The sequence below is a fragment of the Balaenoptera ricei genome, chromosome 4 (genome assembly GCF_028023285.1).
Source record: "Balaenoptera ricei isolate mBalRic1 chromosome 4, mBalRic1.hap2, whole genome shotgun sequence".
Taxonomy (NCBI): Eukaryota; Metazoa; Chordata; class Mammalia; order Artiodactyla; family Balaenopteridae; genus Balaenoptera; species Balaenoptera ricei.
The window spans coordinates 105,890,219-105,910,614 of record NC_082642.1 but is presented as its reverse complement, the minus strand read 5'-3'; the positions used below and the strand labels follow the sequence as shown (position 1 = coordinate 105,910,614).

The window sequence follows — 20,396 nt, the reverse complement described above, 5'->3', positions numbered from 1 at the left end:
TGATCTATATTAGAAAATAAAAGATCCCAGTGGTTAGAGGAAATACATTTTGTAAAATAATCCATTGTGCAGTTTGAATTGCATATTAAACAAATGATTTATTTCTTACCTATCAGGTTAAGAGTAAACCAAAGAAAAAGAAAAAGACCAAGAATAAAAAGGTAAGAGGCTATATTAGCGTTATAATAGAGGAATGTCTGATTATGAACACTTGGTTTAATACATGGTTTTACTATTAGTTAGAACTTAAAATTAGTCCAAGTAGACATGTAGCACAAATGACTTATAAATGTTCATAGCTTATTGAATATATGATTATAGAGAAGTCTATGTAAGATTTTGAAAATGATTTAAACTTACAGTATGCCCTACTTTACTTCCCTAAATCGTAATTTATACATTTAAATATATAAGTAAAGAAACTGAATTAGTCACTTGGACATTTCACTAATTTCTGTGTACCACTCTCATTTTAAAAAATGCCTACTCTGTTTTAAACACAGCTTCTTTTCATATTTTTACAGATAAGTTCAGAAACATTTTTCAAAACCTAAGAAATCTTGATTTTCTCCTTTGTGTCTAACACTCTGCCAACAATGCAATAATGTACAAAAATGGTACAAATCCAAGAAGCTTCTTTATGCCTCTTCCTGTTATTTTAGAGTTGTAAAATGAACAAGTTATGATCTGTAGCGCAGTTTTAGCAAGAAGTCTCTTAATAGCTTGAAAAATTACAAGAGAAAGTCAAGAGTTTTTTTTATTGGCTTAATTCTTTAAAGTTAAGACTTTATTATTTTAGAGCAATTTTTTTGGTTTAGAGCAAAATTGAGAGGAAGATACAGAGATTTCCCATATACCTCCTGCGCCAACACATGCACAGCCTCTTCAACCAAAATTCCCCAGCAGAGTGGTACATTTGTTACAATTGAGGGACCTAAACTGGTATATCATAATTATCCAAAGTCCATACTTTACATTTTGGTTCACTCTTGTTGTTGTACATTCCTATGGATTTGGACTCAAGATAATTTTTTTATTAAGCATATAGCTAACAGCTATGCTATGTAAGCTTTACTGTGAAAAATATGTTATTTTCTGGCTTGAAACATATATTTAAAGTCTAGATTATATTCTAAACTGAGTGAGAATATTTGCCCAACTACAATCTGATAAGTTCATGTTATTAGTCATTTGGAAGTATACACAAACTTTAGTCATAAATGAAATTTTACACAATGAAAGTAAGTTTACAAAATACTTATTGAGGTACACAACAAAATAAAGATTATTTTATACTCCGATCAGTAAAATGTCAATATAATTTTCATATTTATCAAAAGTTATTTTGAAAATTAATTTTTTAAAATAAATTGTTTTTAAAAGACATGAGTATGAATATTTTTTCTTACTTTTAGACCATTCATATATAATAAAACACAACCTGATTCATTAGTTTAGCTGCTATTTTTTATTTTTGCCAAAACATTGGTAAGTTCCAGGTCTAATACTGCATAAGGCTGACCAAGTAAATCTACAGCTATTAGACCACAAATCTAAGCTCCAAGGGTTACAGTGTGTCTCTTCCTTACTTCCAAAAGATTAAAATATGGTAATACTTGGATTCTCAATTTTAGCTAAATGGAAAGCCCCACTTCTATGTCAAATTGAAATTAAACAGGGAATAAACATAAGCAGAAATAATGTAAATGCTACTTAAAATTTATACACTAGTAATATTAAAAATTTCTTATTAAAGTCAGCAACTATCTAGGAATTTTTTTGTTTTTTTTAAACATCCTAAGTTTACTTCCAATTTATTTTATTAAAAAAACTGAGATACTTTGAAAATAAACTAATTTGATATCAAGATAAAATTTCAGCATCAGAAGAGAGATCTTGTATCTTATATCTTTTATCGAAATTTTGAAGTATAAACCTAAAAACTGCTGAAAATTTTTCATATGACTATTTCATATACAATAGTCCTAGTCATATACTCAATTACTGTTATAGAAGCAAAGAATTGTCTAGTATAATGTAAGCAACCAATTATAAAAAGCTGAGTCAATCAAATTCTCTTATCAAGAGTTCTCCTCATGAAAAATTCTAGCATATAGAAGTTTGTTAGTGTTATACAGAGTGACTATAAAGTCCTTATGTGTGAAATTATGTCCTCTGTTAGTTATTTGATTTTCAGCCTGTCTACCTAACAATAGTTGAGGTCCTAAAAACAACTATCAGGGATTCTCTGGATGAAGATGATGATAAAATAAAATTTGTGTAGCAAATAGAGAGGACAATAAGATAACTTCTACCTCTTCTAACTAGTATGTATAGAGGTATAAATAACTCTTTTGAGAGTTCATTAGTTCTTTCTTCCCAATTCCATTCCCTACTCAGAGGGACTGAGGGTTAGGAATAGAAAAGGAAGGTAAAGCAGATAGCAGAAGAATAGAATGCTTTGTGATTGAAGCCTTGGGGAAAAAAGAAATATGGCAGGAAATAAATCAAGCTCTTCAAAGTGGATGTCACCTCTAAAGGGAAGTTGCTGAGATGCATGTAAGACAGGCATGAAGTTGTCCTGGAAAGAGCTTAAAAGGAGTTTTAGAAATACAGGTATCTCCCGCTTTTCGAAATTCACTTTACGCCACTTCGTTTTTATGAAAGACCTGCATTAGTATCTGTTTGTGCTAACCAAAAGAAATCTGAAGAGGATTTTTGCTTATACAAAAAAAAGGTACAGACTAACCTCATTTTATTGCACTTTGCTTTATTGCACTTTGCAGATACTGTATTTTTTACAAATTGAAGGTTTGTGGCAACCCTGCATCAAGCAAGTTGGCACCATTTTTCCAACAGCATTTGCTCACTTTGTGTTTCTGTGTCGCATTTTGGTAATTCTCACAACATTTCAAACTTTTTCATTATTATTATTTTATTATGGTGATCGGTGATCAGTGATCTTTTTTTTTAGGTATAGTTGATTTACAATATTATATTAGTTTTGAGTATACAACATAGTGATTCAAAATTTTTACTGATTATACTCCATTCAAAGTTATTATAAAATATTGGCTATATTCCCTGTGCTGTACAATATATCCTTTTAGTTTATTTATTTTATACATAGTAGTTTGTACATCTTAATCCTCTACCCCTATAATGTCCCTCCCCGCTTCCCTCTCCCCATTGGTAACCACTAGTTTGTCCTCTATATCTTTGAGTCTGTTTCTGTTTTGTTATATTTATTCATTTGTTTTATTTTTTAGATTCCAAATATAAGTGATAGCATATAGCATTTGTCTTTCTCTGTCTGACTTATTTCACTAATCATAATACTCTCTAGGTCCATCCATGTTGTTGCAAATGGTAAAATTTCATTCTCTTATATGGCTGAGTAGTATTCCATTATGTATATATACCATATTTTCTTTACCCATTCATCTGTTGATGGACACTTAGGTTGCTTCCATATCTTGGCTATCATAAATAATGCTGCTATGAACATTGTGGTGCATCTATCTTTTCAAATTAGTGTTTTTATTTTCTCTGGCTGTACACTCAGGAGTGGAATTGCTGGATCATGTGGTAGTTGTATTTTTGGTTTCTTGAGCAACCTCTGTACCGTTTTCCATAGTGGCTGCACCAATTTCCATTCCTACCAAAGGTGTACAGTGTTCCTTTTCTCCACATCCTTGCTGACATTTGTTATTTGTGGTCTTTTTGATTATAGCCATTTTGACACATGTGAGGTGATATCTCATTGTGGTTTTGATTTGCATTTCTCTGATGATTTGCAATGTTGAGCATCTTTTCATGTGCCTGTTGGCCATCTGTATGTCTTCTGAAGAAAAATGTCTATTCAGGTCTTCTGTTCATTATTTAATCAGATTGTTTGGGTTTTTTTTTTTTTTTTTTTTTTAACATTGAGTTGTATGAACTGTCTGTTTTGGATATTAACCCAGTTTTGGTCATATAATTTGCAAATATTTTCTCCCATTCAGTAGGTTATCTTTTCATTTTGTTGATGGTTTCCTTTGCTGTGCAAAAGCTTTTAAATTTAATTAGGTCCCATTTGTTAATTTTTGCTTTTCTTTCCTTTGCCTTAGGAGACAGATCCAAAAAAAATATTGTTACAATTTATGTCAAAGAGTGCTCTGCCTATGTGTTTTTCTAGGGGTTTTATAGTTTCTGGTCCTAAATTTAAGTCTTTAATCCATTTTGAGTTTATTTTTGTATATGGGGTGAGAAAATGTTCTAATTTCAGTCTTTTACATGTAGCTGTTCAGTTGTTCCAGCACTACTTATTGAAGAGAATGTCATTTCCCCATTGCATATTCTTTTTTTTTTTTTTTTTTTGCTGAGTTTAAGATAAATGTTTATTCAAAGCAAGGTATATTTAATTTTTAAAACTTCCTCTAAAGTTAAAAAAAATTATGAAAATCATGAAAAGGCATACATTTTTAAAGCTATAGTCTTGTAAATATATGCAAGCCTGTTTTCAGGTGGTATAACAGTCATTTTAAACAAAAAAATCAGAAAATATCACCTCCGAAACAAAAAACCAAGTCTTCACCCCCTTTTTTTTTCTTTTTTATTAACATTTTATTATTATTATTATTTTTTATACACACACTGTATTTTATTTTTACAAGAGATAAATAGACTGACACCAAGCATTGTACATGGATGACCGCAACAAAAGCAACAATGATTGCCATTACCAAACATGAAACACACTCATACTATGTCATAATATTGACATTCAGTCCAGTAATCCTCCACTGTAACAGCTCCTTTACTTTGCAGTGAAAATTGATTTGTATGTTCTTTGCCTCTGAGTCCTTGTGGGATTTTTTTTTTTTTTTAATTCAGACAGAAAGTCACAAATATTATACTCATCCTCATCAGTTCACTCAGTCCCATGTAATTAATTTTTTTTTTCATCTTGATCTTTTGTTAGCACTTTTATGAGTTCATCAGTTTTTCATTAGAGTTCTGAAAATGCTTATTCATTCAGTTCAGCAGTACAGTCAGTTACCAGAAACCTGTAATTGTCAGAGTCTTTTCCATGAATTTCTTGAAGATGAAACCCTTTTATAGGAACATATTTGCAAAAGCATCAGAGTACACCCAGAACTGTCTGTAAATGACAAAAGGCTTAAATATGACCACGGTTAAAGATTTGATGAAAGTTCATAATAATGCAGTTGACAAGAAAATTAGTTATTTCTGAGATATACATTTTAAAGTAATAACTAGGATTATGACTTATAACATTATACCAGAACATATAAGATTTTTAGAAATTTCATGTAATGTCTGAAACATTTATATTAACATATTTCCATACAAATAACCCAATGAAAGTTTAGTATTAGTTGTTTTGTTTGTTTGTTTTTTTATACTGCAGGTTCTTATTAGTCATCAATTTTATACACATCAGTGTATACATGTCAATCCCAATCGCCCAATTCATCACACCACCATCCCCACCCCACCGCAGTTTTCCCCCCTTGGTGTCCATATATCTGTTCTCTACATCTGTGTCTCAACTTTGCATATCCCATTGCATATTCTTGCCTCCTTTGTCATAGATTACTTGATCATAAGTGTGTGGGTTTATTCATGGGTGGCTCTCTATCCTATTCATTTGATCCATGTGTCTATTTCTGTGCCAGTACCATACTGTTTTGATTACTGTAGCTTTGTAGTACAGTCTGAAGTCAGGGAGCATGATACCTCCAGCTCTGTTTTTCTTTCTCAGGATTGTTTTGGCTATTCAGGGTCTTTGAATTTTCATACAAATTTTAGAATTATTTGTTTTAGTTCTGTGAAAAATGCCTTTGGCATTTTGATAGGGATTGCATTGAATCTGTAACTTGCTTGTAGTATGGTCATTTTAATAATAGAAATTCTTCCAATCTGTGAACATGGTATATCTACCCATCACTTTGTGTTACCTTCAATTTCTTTCATCAGTAGCTTTAGTTTTCCAAGTACAGGCCTTTTACCTCCGTGTATTTATTCCTAGGTATTTCATTCTTTTTGATGCAATGGTAAATGGGATTGTTTTCTCAATTTCTCTCTCTGATATTGCTTTGTTAGTGTACAGAAATGCAACAGATTTCTTTTTTTTTTAATTTATTTATTTACTTATTTATTTTTGGCTGTGTTGGGTCTTCGTTTCTGTGCGAGGGCTTTCTCTAGTTGCGGCGAGCAGGGGCCACTCTTCATTGCGGTGTGCGGGCCTCTCACTATCGTGACCTCTCTTGTTGTGGAGCACAGGCTCCAGACGTGCAGGCTCAGTAGTTGTGGCTCACGGGCCCAGTTGCTCCGCGGCATGTGGGATCTTCCCAGACCAGGGCTCAAACCCGTGTCCCCTGCATTGGCAGGCAGATTCTCAACCACTGCACCACCAGGGAAGCCCTGCAACAGATTTCTGTATATTAATTTTGTATCCTGTGACTTTACTGAATTCACTGATAAGCTCTAGTAGTTTTCTAGTGGTGTTTTTAGGGTTTTCTATGTATAATATCATGTCATCTTCAAACAGTAACAGTTTTACTACCTCCCTTCCAATTTGTATTATTTTTATTTTTTTTTCTTGTCTGTGGCTAGGACTTCCAAAATTGCGTTGAGTAGAACTAGCAAGAGTGGGCATCATTGTCTTGTTCCTGACGCTTTCAGCTTTTCACCATTGAGTATGATGTTAGCTGTGGACTTATCATATATGGCCTTTATTTTGTTGAGGTATATTCCCTCTGTACCTACTTTGTGGAGAAATTTTATCATAAACAGATGTTGAGTTTTGTCAAAAGCTTTCTCTACATCTCTTGGGATGATCATATGATTTTTATTCTTCAGTTTATTAATGTGGTATATCACATTGATCGATTTGTGGATAGTGAACCATCTTTGTATCCCTGGGATAAATCCCACTTGAAGTGATCAGTGATCTTTGGTGTTACTATTGTAATTTATATATTTTGGGATTCCACAAACCATGCCCATATAAGGTGGCCACCTTAAAAGATAAATGTGTGTATTCTGACTGCTCTACCAACCAGCCGTTCCCTCATCTCTCTCCCTCTCCTTGGGTTTTCTTATTCCCTGAGAGGCAACAATATTGAAAAAGACCAATTAATAACCCTACAAAGGCCTCTAAGTGTTCAAATGAAAGGAAGAGTTGCAGGTCTCTCACTTTGAATCAAAAGCTAGAAATGACCAACCTTAGAGAGGAAGTTATGTTGAAAGCTGGGATAGGCCAAAAGCTAGGCCTCTTTTGCCAAACAGTTAGCCACGTTGTGAATGCAAAGGAAAAGTTCTTGAAGTAAATTAAAGAGCTACTCCAGTGAACACAGGAATGGTAAGGAAGTGAAACAGCCTTATTGCTGATAAGGAGAAAATTTCAGTATTCTGGATAGAAGATTAAACCAGCCACAACATTCCCTTCAACCAAAGCCTAATCTAGAACAAGGCCCTAACTCTCTTCAATTCTGTAAAGGCTGAGAGTGGTGAGGAAGCTGCAGAAGAAACGTTTGAAGCCAGCGGAGGTTGGTTCATGAGGTTTAAGGAAAGAAGCCATCTCCATAACTTAAGAGTACAAGGTGAAGCAACAAGCGCTGATGCAGAAGCTGCAGCAAGTTATCCAGAAGATCTAGCTAATATAATGAATGAAGGTGACTATACTAAACAACAGATTTTTCAATGTAGACAAAACAGCCTTCTATTGGAAGAAGATGCCATCTAGGGCTTTCATAGCTAAAGAGGAGAAGTAATACCTGGCTTCAAAACTCCAACACACAGGCTGACTCTCTTGTTAGGGACTAATGCAGCTAGTGATTTTAAGTTGAAGCCAGTGCTCATTTGCCATTCTGAAAATCCTAGGCTCCTTAAGAATTATGCTAGGGGCTTCCCTGGTGGCGCAGTGGTTGAGAGTCTGCCTGCCAATGCAGGGGACACGGGTTCGAGCCCTGGTCTGGGAGGATCCCGCATGCCGCGGAGCAGCTGGGCCCGTGAGCCACAATTACTGAGCCTGCGCGTCTGGAGAGGCCGCGATGATGAGAGGCCCCGCGCACCGCGATGAAGAGTGGCCCCCACTTGCCACAACTAGAGAAAGCCCTCGCACAGAAACGAAGACCCAACACAGCCATAAATAAATAAAATAGTGTTTAAATAAATAAAAATAAAAAGCCAGCTTGTATATCACCTGCTCTTTAAAAAAAAAAAAAAAAAAAAGAATTATGCTAAATCAACTCTGTCTGTACTCCCGAAATAGAACAACAATGCCTGGATGACAACACATCTGTTTACAACATAGTTTACTAAATATATTAAGTCTACTGTTGAGACCTACTGCTCAGAAAGAAAGATTTCTGGATGTCGGTTCAAGATGGCGGACTAGAAGCACGTGTGCTCACTCCCTCTTTCGAGAGCACCAGAATCACAACTAACTGCTGAACAATCATCAACAGGAAGAACTAGAACTCACCAAAAAAGATACCCCACATCCAAAGACAAAAGAGAAGCTGCAATGAGACGGTAGGAAGGGCACAATCACAATAAAATCAAATCCCATAACCACTGGGTGGGTGACTCACAAACTGGAGAACAATTTTACCACAGAAGTCCAACCACTGGAGTGAAGGTTCCAAGCACCACATCAGGCTTTCCAACCTGGGGGTCTGGCAATGGGAGGAGGAATTCGCAGAGAATCAGACTTTGAAGGCTAGCAGGATTTGACTGCAGGATTTTGACGGGACTAGGGGAAACAGAGACTCCACTCTTGGAGGGCACACACAAAGTAGTGTGCGCATAAGGACCCAGGGGGCAGGAGCAGTGACCCCATAGGAGGCTGAACCAGACCTACCTGCTACTGTTGGAGGGTCTCCTGCAGAGGCAGGGGATTGCTGTGGTTCACCACAGAGACAAGGACACTGGCAGCAGAAGTTCTGGAAAGTACTCCTTGGCATGAGCCCTCCTGGAGTCCACCATTAACCCCACCAAAGAGCCTGTAGCCTCCAGTGCTGGGTTGCCTCAGGCCAAACAACCAACAGGGAGGGAATTCAGCCCCACCCAGCAGCAGACAAGCAGATTAAAGTTTTACTGAGCTCAGCCCACCAGAACAACACCCAGCTCTACCCACAACCAGTCCCTCCCCTCAGGAAGCTTGCACAAGCCTCTTAGATAGCCACATCCACCAGAGGGCAGACAGCAGAAGCAAGAAGAACTACAGTCCTGCAGCCTGTGGAACAAAAACCACATTCACAGAAAGACAGACAAAATGAAAAGGCAGAGGGCTATGTACCAGATGAAGGAACAAGATAAAACCCCAGAAAAACAATTAAATGAAATGGAGATAGGCAACATTCCAGAAAAAGAATTCACAATAATGATAGCGAAGATGATCCAGGAACTCGGAAAAAGAATGGAGGCAAAGATTGAGAAGATGCAAGAAATGTTTAACAAAGACCTACAAGAATTAACAAAAAAACACCTAGAAGAATTAACAAACAAACAGACATGAACAATACAATAAATGAAATGAAAAAATATACTAGAACGAATCAGTAGCAGAATAACTGAGACAGAAGAACAGATAAGTGACCTGGAAGACAGAATGGAGGAATTCACTGCCACAGAAGAGAATAAAGAAAAATGAATGAAAAGAAATGAAGACAACCTAAGAGACCTCTGGGACAACATCAAACGCAACAACATTTGCATTTTAGGGGTCCCAGAAGGAGAAGAGAGAGAGAAAGGACCCGAGAAAATATTTGAAGAGATTAGAGTCAAAAACTTCCCTAACATGGGAAACAAAATAGCCACCCAGGTCCAGGAAGCACAGAGTCCCAGGCAGGATAAACCCAAGGAGGAACATGCTGAGACACATAGTAATCAGATTGACAAAAATTAAAGACAAAGAAAAATTATTAAAAGCAACAAGGGAAAAACAACAAATAACATACAAGGGAACTCCCATAAGGTTAACAGCTGATTTCTCAGCAGAAACTCTACAAGCCAGGAGGGAGTGGCATGATATATTTAAAGTGCTGAAAGGGAAGAAGCTGCAACCCAGATTACTCTACCCGGCAAGGATCTCATTCAGATTTGACAGAGAAATCAAAAGCTTCACAGACAAGCCAAAGCTGAGAGAATTCAGCACCACCAAACCAGCTCTACAACAAATGCTAAAGGAACTTCTCTAAGTGGGAGACACAAGAGAAGAAAAGGACCTACAAAAACAAACCCAAAACAATTAGGAAAGTGGTAATAGGAACATACATATTGATAATTACCTTAAACGTGAATGGATTAAATGCTCCAACCAAAAGACACAGGCTCGCTGAATGGATACAAAAACAAGACCCATATATGTGCTGTCTATAAGAGACCCACTTCAGACCTAGGACACATACAGACTGAAAGTGAGGGGTTGGAAAAAGATATTCAATGCAAATGGAAATCAAAAGAAAGCTGGAGTAGCAATACTCATATCACATAAAATAGACTTTAAAATAAAGAATGTTATAAGAGACAAGGAAGGACATTACATAATGATCAAGGGATCAATCCAAGAAGAAGATATAACAATTATAAATATATATGCACCCAACATAGGAGCACTTCAATACATAAGGCAAATACTAACAGCTATAAAAGGGGAAATCGACAGTAACACAATAATAGTGGGGGACTTTAACACCTCACACCAAAGGACAGATCATCCAGACAGAAAAATAACAAGGAAACACACGCTTTAAATGATACAATAGACCAGATACATTGAATTGATATTTATAGGACATTCCATCCGAAAACAGCAGATTATGCTTTCTTCACAAGTGCACACGAACATACTCCAGGATAGATCACATCTTGGGTAACAAATCAAGCCTGGGTAAATTTAAGAAAATTGAAATCATATCAAAGCATCTTTTCTGACCACAACACTATGAAATTAGAAATAAATTACAGGGAGAAAAATGTAAAAAAACCCACAAACACATGGAGGCTAAACAATCCATTAATAAATAACCAAGAGATCACTGAAGAAATCAAAGAGGAAATTTAAAAATACCTAGAAACAAATGACAATGAAAACACAATGGCCCAAAACCTATGGGATAAAGCAGAAGCATTTCTAAGAGGGAAGTTTATAGCAATACAGTCCTACCTCAAGAAACAAGAAAAATCTCAAATAAACAACCTAACCTTACACCTAAAGCAATTAGAGAAAGAAGAACAAAAAATCCTGAAGTTAGCAGAAGGAAAGAAATCATAAAGATCAGATCAGAAATAAATGAAAAAGAAATGATGGAAATGACAGCAAAGATCAATAAAACTAAAAGGTGGTTCTTTGAGAAGATAAACACAATTGATAAACCATTAGCCAGACTCATCAAGAAAAAAAGGAAGACTTAAATCAATAGAATTAGAAATGAAAAAGGAGAAGTAACAATGGACACTGCAGAAATACAAAGCATCATGAGAGATTACTACAAGCAACTATATGCCAACAAAATGGACAACCTGGAAGAAATGGACAAATTCGTAGAAAAGCACAACCTTCCAAGACTGAACCAAGAAGAAGTAGAAAATATAAACAGACCAATCACAAGCACTGAAATTGAAACTGTGATTAAAAATCTTACAACAAGCAAAAGCCCAGGACCAGATGGCTTCACAAGCCAATTCTATCAAACATTTAGAGAAGAGCTAACACCTATCCTTCTCAAACTCTTCCAAAATATAGCAGAGGGAGGAACACTCCCAAACTCATTCTACGAGGCCACCATCACCCTGATACCAAACCAGACAAAGATGTCACAAAGAAAGAAAACTACAGGCCAATATCACTGATGAACATAGACACAAAAATCCTCAACAAAATACTAGCAAACAGAGTCCAGCAGCTTATTAAAAGTTTCATACACCATAATCAAGTGGGGTTTATCCCAGGAAAGCAAGGATTCTTCAATATACACAAATCAATCAGTGTGATACAGCTTTTTAACAAATTGAAGAATAAAAGCCATATGATCATCTCAAGAGATGTAGAAAAAGCTTGTGACAAAATTTAACATCCATTTATTATAAAAACCCTCCAGAAAGTAGGCATAGAGGGAACTTACCTCAACATAATAAAGGCCATATATGACAAACCCACAGCCAACATCATTCTCAATGGTGAAAAACTGAAACCATTTCCACTGAAATCAGGAACAAGACAAGGTTGCCACTCTCACCAGTATTATTCAACATAGTTTTGGAAGTTTTAGCCACAGCAATCGGAGATAAAACAGAAATAAAAGGAATCCAAATCGGAAAAGAAGAAGTAAAGCTGTCACTATTTGCAGATGACATGATACTATACATAGAGAATCCTAAAGATGTCACCAGAAAACTATTAGAGTTAATCAGAGAATTAGGTAAAGTAGCAGGATACAAAATTAATGCACAGAAATCTCTTGCACTCCTATACGCTAATGCTGAAAAATCTGAAAGAGAAATTAAGGAAACACTCCCATTTACCATTGCAACAAAAAGAATAAAATACCTAGGAATAAACCTACCTAAGGAGACAAAAGAACTGTATGCAGAAAACTACAAGACACTGATGAAAGAAATTAAAGATGATACAAATAGATGGAGAGATACACCATGTTCTTGGATTAGAAGAATCAACATTGTGAAAATGACTCTACTACCCAAAGCAATCTACAGATTCAATGCACTCCCTATCAATCTCCCAATGGCATTTTTAACAGAACTAGAACAAAAAAATCTTAAAATTTGTATGGAAACACAAAAGACCCCGAATAGCCAAAGCAATCTTGAGAAAGAAAAACGGAGCTGGACGAATCAGGCTCCCTGACTTCAGACTATACTACAAAGCTACAGTAATCAAGACAGTATGGTACTGGCACAAAAACAGAAATATAGATCAATGGAACAGGATAGAAAGCCCAGAGATAAACCCACACACATATGGTCACCTTATCTTTGATAAAGGAGGCAAGAATATACAGTGGAGAAAAGACAGCCTCTTCAATAAGTGGTGCTGGGAAAACTGGACAGCTACATGTAAAAGAGTGAAATTAGAACACTCCCTAACACCATACACAAAAATAAACTCAAAATGGATTAGAGACCTAAATGTAAGGCCAGACACTATAAAACTCTTAGAGGAAAACAGGCAGAACACTCTATGACATAAATCACAGCAAGATCCTTTTTGACCCACCTCCTAGAGAAATGGAAATAAAAACAAAAATAAACAAAAATGGACCTAATGAAACTTAAAAGCTTTTGCACAGCAAAGGAAACCATAAACAGGATAACCCTCAGAATGGGGGAAAATATTTGCCAACGAATCAACAGACAAAGGATTAATCTCCAAAATATATAAACAGCTCATGTAGCTCAATATTTAAAAAAAAAAACCCAATCCAAAAATGGGCAGAAAACCTAAATAGACATTTCTCCAAAGAAGACCTACAGATGGTCAAGAAACACATGAAAAGCTGCTCAACATCACTAGTTATTAGAGAAATGCAAATCAAAACTACAATGAGGTATCACCTCACACCAGTTAGGATGGGCATCATCAGAAAATCTACAAACAACAAATGCTGGAGAGGGTGTGGAGAAAAGGGAACCCTCTTGCACTGTTGGTGGGAATGTAAATTGATGCAGCTGCTATGGAGAACAGTATGGAGGTTCCTTAAAAAACTAAAAATGGAATTACTGTATAACCCAGCAATCCCACTACTGGGCATATACCCAGAGAAAACCATAATTCAGAAAGACACATGCACCCCAGTGTTCATTGCAGCACTATTTACAATAGCCAGGACATGGAAGCAACCTGAATGCCCATCGACAGACGAATGGATAAAGAAGATGTGGTACATATATACAATGGAATATTACTCAGCCATAAAAAGGAACGAAGTTGGGTCATTTGTAGAAATGTGGTTGGACCTAGAGACTGTCATACAGAGTGAAGTCAGAAAGAGAAAAACAAATATCATGTATTAACGCATATATGTGGAACCTAGAAAAATGGTACAGATGAACCGGTTTGCAGAGCAGAAATAGAGACATAAATGTAGAGAACAAACGTATGGACACCTGAAGGGGGAAAGTGGGGGGTGGGTGGTGGTGAGATGAATTGGGAGATTGGGATTGACATATATACACTAATACGTAAAAAATAGATAACTAATAAGAACCTACTGTATAAAAAATAAATAAAATAAATTCAAAAAAATAAAAGACAAAGATTTCTTTCAAAATATTACTGCTCATTGACAATGAATGCATCTGCTCACCCAGGAACTCTGATGGAAATGTACAATGAGATTAATGTTGTTTTCATGCCTGCTAACACAGCACCCATTCTGCAGCCTGTGGATGAAGGAGTCACTTGGACTTTCTAGTCTTATTATTTAAGAAATACATTTTGTGAGGCTGCAGTTACCATAGATAGTGATTCCACTGATGGATTTGGGCAAAGTCAATTGAAAACATTCTGGATTCACCTTTCTAGATGCCATTAAGAATATTCATAATTCATGGGAAGGGGTCAAAATATCAACAGTAACAGTAGTTTGGAAGAAGTTGATTACAGCCCTAATGGATGAAACTGAAGGATTTAAAATTTCAGTAGAGGAAGTAATTGCAGATGTGGTGAAAATAGCAAGAGAACTGGAAATAGAAGTGGAGCCTAAAGATGTTACTGAATTGCTGCAATCTCGTGATAAAATTTAATGGATGAAGAGCTGCTTCTTATAGATGAGCAAAGAAAGTAGTTTCTTGGATGGAATCTACTCCTGGTGACAGTGCTGTAACAACTGTTGAAATGACAACAAAGGATTAAAATATGACAGAAACTTAGTTGATAAAACAAGGGCAGGGTTTGAGAGAATTGACACCAATTTTGAAAGAAGTTCTACTGTGGGTAAAATGCTGTCAAACAGAGAAATCATTCGTAAAAGGAAGAGGCAATTAATGTGACAGACTTCACTGTGGCCTTATTTTAAGAAATTGCCACAGCCATTTCAACTTTCAGCAACCATCACCCTGATTAGTCAGCAGCCATCAACATCAAGGCAAGACCATCTACCAAAGAAAAGACTACAGTTTGCTGAAGGCTTAGATGATGGTTAGCATTTTTTAGCAATAAAGTATTTTTAAATTAAGGTGTACACATTTTTTAAGACATAAGGCTATATTGCACACTTAATAGCCTGCAGTATAGTATAAACATATATGAACTGGGAAACCAAAAAACTCATGTGACTTGCTTTATTGCAATATTCACCTTATTGGGGTTGTCTGGAACCGAACCTTCATTACCTCTAAGGTATGCCTGTAATTGCTTCTTTATTTTATGCCATTTCAGTTTATGAAAGGTTCCAAAGGAATGCTCTACTTTTGGATAGCAGGGGAACCTATACTTTACTATACTAGATATGTTCATTATGAACAGTCAAAGGTCTTTTCAACCTAGTTATTCGAGTACACTAGAACCAAGGCAGGAGTTGATAATTCTAAATTGTAAAATCAAATTGGCACTGGACATTGATCAGACAATGAAATGCAAAAATCCTCTTACTATAGGGACAATAAAGCAAAACAAATTAGTAAGTATATCATGGAATCTGTGGGGAAAGAGGCCTGAAGTTTCTTGTAAACAAGAGGTGGTAGTAGAAATTAATACTGTAATTTATATGACAATAATTGATACTCAATAGAAGGGTGATATATAAGAGTAATTAATACTCTTAATTTAGTATGTTAACTGTCATTGATATTACCTTTATTTAATAGGTTGCCTTTATAGTTTATTTTAATGAAAATAAAATATAGGGCTGTTTAATATTTCCTCCCAATTCTGATCTCCCTAACACTTTTTCCCTATAAGATTCTTAATATATCAATCTGCTTTCTCTTTACATGTAGATTTTCAAGAACTCTTGTAATTAGTATCGGAGTCCGTAAATGAAAATTACGTACACAATTGCAATATCTGTCCCAAGATATTGCAATAGATACAAACTCTGCCGCAGCACTCACTTCCAATATCTGAATCAGTGATTTTCAAGTTGTGTTTCATGACTCAGTGGTAGATTATAAAATCAATTTGGTGCGTCACAACTATCATTTTAAAAAAAGAAATAGTATGAATAAAATAAATTTCAGAGTTCATCATGCATTGTCTTAGTTTGGGCTGCTATAGCAAACTACCATAAACTGGGTGGCAAAACCAACATTTTTCACGGTTCTGGAGGCTGGGAAATTCAAGATCAAGGTGCCAGCAGATTCAGTGTCTGGTGAAGGCTGTCTTCTTAATTTGCAGACAGCTACCTTTTCACTGTATCATCACACGTTGGAGAAAGAGAGTGATCAAGCATGCACAAGTGAGCGAGCTAGCTCTCTGCTCTCTTCTCATAAGGGTGCTAATCCCATCATGAGGACTCCAAATCATCTAAACCTAATTACCTCCCAATGGCCATACCTCCAGTTACCATCACACTGGGGGTTAGGGTTTCAACCTAAGAATTTTGGAGGCACACAAACATGCAGCCCATAACACACATAATATGAGTAAGGTTTATTTCATGGGACTTATATTTCAGTTTTATGCTTATGTATAAAAATATATATGTAAGTACATTTGAGTTATAATGTAAATTATATTTCTTATTTTGGTTGTGGTCAAAAAGCTTGAGAAATGCTGACCTAAATGCAGTCAGATCACTATGCTGTATCAACATAGTTGATACATAATACTAATTCTTGATGTTATTTTTCAGAATAAGGAATCTAAAGAAGAGCAAGTGTAAGTATTAGTTTATTTAATTTTTAAATCTGTCTTAGTACTGTCAAAGTGTGCTTTACCAGAATAACACAGCCTTGCTTTAGAACGTGTTCTCACTAAGAGAAGAATAGACAGTTTTTTTGTAAGACAAAAAGTAAGTTGTAAGGTTTTTTTATTGAAAGTGACAAAAAGTTAAATTATCATTTATTTTGGGAGAATAGAATCTCTTGCCATTTTCCTATCAATGTATGGCTACTCAAGAGTCATCCAATGCTAACTGCTTTCTTCAAGGACTAAATTTAGCTCCAGCATAAAATCCTTTAAAATATAGTCTAGATTGTAGTTAGCCAAATATAGACTAAGTTAAACTTAACCTTAGAGGCAGATTATTGTTTGTCCCAGTGACCCCTTTTACAAAAGAGTTTCGTTTGGTTTGGTTTGGTTTGGTTAATTAACCTGAGATGTTTTTATTGTTTTTTTAACCCCAGTTGTTAACAGTGAATTTTGAACCTTTACTGGAAACCTTTTAATGTCTAAAGAACATTGCAAGCTATATTCTACAACCATATGATTAATGACAGTGTAGTAGAGGAAGGAAGTGGGGGAGACATTCCATAAAGAGATCATTATACCCACCAAAAAGTTGTTACTTTAGAGAATTAGTTACTTTAGAGAACTCTCTGTGAGGACATAACTTAAGATAACTTTAAAATGGTAACAAGAACATATTTTGTTAACTTTAAAGCCATCAATTTTAGTTGATATTTTCTCATTGATTAATGGACATGATCCACTTGGTAAGTTAATAGTTCATCATCCAAGATGGGTTTTCACTTCCTTTGTCAACAAGTTGAGCCACTAATGTAATAGTTTTTTTTTTTTAATACAGCAGCTTCTTATTAGTTATCCATTTCATACATATTAGTGTATCTATGTCAATCCCAATCTCCCAATTCATCCCACCACCACCACCCCCCACCGCCACTTTCCCCCCATGGTGTCCACGTTTGTTCTCTGCATCTGTGTCTCAATTTCTGCCCTGCAAACCGGTTCCTCTGTACCATTTTTCTAGGTTCCACATATATGCATTAATACATGATATTTGTTTTTCTCTTTCTGACTTACTTCACTCTGTATGACAGTCTCTAGGTCCATCCACGTCTCTACAAATGATCCAATTTCATTCCCTTTTTATGGCTGAGTAATATCCCATTGTATGTATGTACCACATCTTCTTTATCCAGTCGTCTGTCAATGGGCATTTAGGTTGCTTCCATATCCTGGCTATTGTAAATAGTGCTGCAATGAACATTGGGGTGCATGTGTCTTTTTGAATTATGGTTTTCTCTGGGTATATGCCCAGTAGTGGGATTGCTGGGTCGTATGGTAATTCTATTTTTAGTTTTTAAGGAACCTCCATATTGTTCTCCATAGTGGCTGTATCAATTTACATTCCTACCAACAGTGCAAGAGGGTTCCCTTTTCTCCACACCCTCTCCAGCATTTGTTGTTTGTAGATTTTTTGATAATGCCCATTCTAACTGGTGTGAGGTGATACCTCACTGTAGTTTTGATTTGCATTTCTCTAATAACTAGTGATGTTGAGCAGCTTTTCATGTGCTTCCTGGCCATCTGTGTGTCTTCTTTGGAGAAATGTCTATTTAGGTCTTCTGCCCATTTTTGGATTGGGTTGTTTGTTTTTTTAATATTCAGCTGCATGAGCTGTTTATATATTTTGGAGATTAATCCTTCGTCCGTTGATTCGTTTGCAAATATTTTCTCCCATTCTGAGGGTTGTTTTTTTGTCTTGTTTGTAGTTTCCTTTGCTGTGCAAATACTTTTAAGTTTCATTAGGTCCCATTGGTTTATTTTTGTTTTTATTTCCATTACTCTAGGAGGTGGATCAAAAAAGATCTTGCTGTGATTTATGTCAAAGAGTGTTCTTCCTACATTTTCCTCTAAGAGTTTTATAGTGTCTGGCCTTACATTTAGGTCTCGAATCCATTTTGAGTTTATTTTTGTGTATGGTGTTAGGGAGTGTTCTAATTTCATTCTTTTACATGTAGCTGCCCAATTTTCCCAGCACCACTTATTGAGGAGACTGTCTTTTCTCCATTGTATATCCTTGCCCCCTTTGTCATAGATTAGTTGACCACAGGTGCATGGGTTTATCTCTGGGCTTTCTATCCTATTCCATTGACCTACATTACTGTTTTGTGCCAGTACCATATTGTCTTGATTACTGTAGCTTTGTAGTATAGTCTGAAATCCGGGAGCCTGATTCCTCCAGCTCTGTTTTTTTCCCTCAACACTGCTTTGGCTCTTCGGGGTCTTTTGTGTCTCCATACAACTTTTAAGATTTTTTGTTCTAGTTCTGTGAAAAATGCCATTGGTAATTTGATAGGGATTGCATTGAATCTGTAGATTGCTTTGGGTAGTATAGTCATTTTCACAATATTAATTCTTCCAACCAGTCGAAGAACATGGTATATCTCTCCATCTGTTTGTATCATCTTTAATTTCGTTCATCAGTGTCTTGTAGTTTTCTGCATACAGGTCTTTTGTCTCCTTAGGTAGGTTTATTCCTAGGTATTTTATTCTTTTGGTTGCAATGGTAAATGGGAGTGTTTCCTTAATTTCTCTTTCAGATTTTTCATCATTAGTGTATAGGAATGCAAGAGGTTTCTGTGCATAAATTTTGTATCCTACAACTTTACCAAATTCACTGATTAGCTCTAGTAGTTTTCTGGTGCCATCTTTAGGATTCTCTATGTATAGTATCATGTCATCTGCAAACAGTGACAGTTTTACTTCTTTTCCAATTTGTATTCCTTTTATTTCTTTTTCTTCTCTGATTGCCGTGGCTAGGACTTCCAAAACTATGTTGAATAATAGTGGTGAGAGTGGACATCCTTGTCTTGATCCTGTTCTTATAGGAAACGGTTTCAGTTTTTCACCATTGAGAACGATGTTGGCTGTGGGTTTGTCATATATGGCCTTTATTATGTTGAGGTAGGTTCCCTCTATGCCCACTTTCTGGAGAGTTTTTTTCACAAATGGGTGTTGAATTTTGTCAAAAGCTCTTTCTGCATCTATTGAGATGATCATATGGTTTTTCTTCTTTAATTTGTTAATATGGTGTATCATATTGATTGATTTGCTTATATTGAAGAATCCTTGCATCCCTGGGATAAATCCCACTTGATCGTGGTGTATGATCCTTTTAATGTGTTGTTGGATTCTGTTTGCTAGTATTTTGTTGAGGATTTTTGCATCTATATTCATCAGTGATATTGGTCTGTGATTTTCTTTTTTGTAGTATCTTTGTCTGGTTTTGGTATCAGGGTGATGGTGGCCTCATAGAATGAGTTTGGGAGTGTTCCTTCCTCTGCAATTTTTTGGAAGAGTTTGAGAAGGATGAGTGTTAGCTCTTCTCTAAATGTTTGATAGAATTCACCTGTGAAGCTATCTGGTCCTGGACTTTTGTTTTTTGGAAGATTTTAAATCACAGTTTCAATTTCATTCCTTGTGATTTGTCTGTTCATATTTTCTACTTCTTCCTGGT

At 35.8% G+C, this 20,396-nt stretch overlaps 1 protein-coding gene across 6 annotated transcripts in view; it reads left to right on the top strand.

Annotated features, from left to right (window-relative positions):
- DZIP3 (DAZ interacting zinc finger protein 3) overlaps positions 1 to 20,396 on the top strand; it is a 116,805-nt gene that overhangs the window by 57,851 nt on the left and 38,558 nt on the right. For all 6 annotated transcript variants that reach the window (XR_009502945.1, XR_009502944.1, XM_059921190.1 and 3 more), the window contains exons 17-18: positions 117 to 161; positions 16,827 to 16,852. Coding sequence is in view for 4 of the 6 variants with exons in the window: in XM_059921190.1 (XP_059777173.1) it covers positions 117 to 161; positions 16,827 to 16,852 (71 nt within the window). In the remaining 2 variants the exon portion in view is untranslated. The remainder of the gene's footprint in view (positions 1 to 116; positions 162 to 16,826; positions 16,853 to 20,396) is intronic.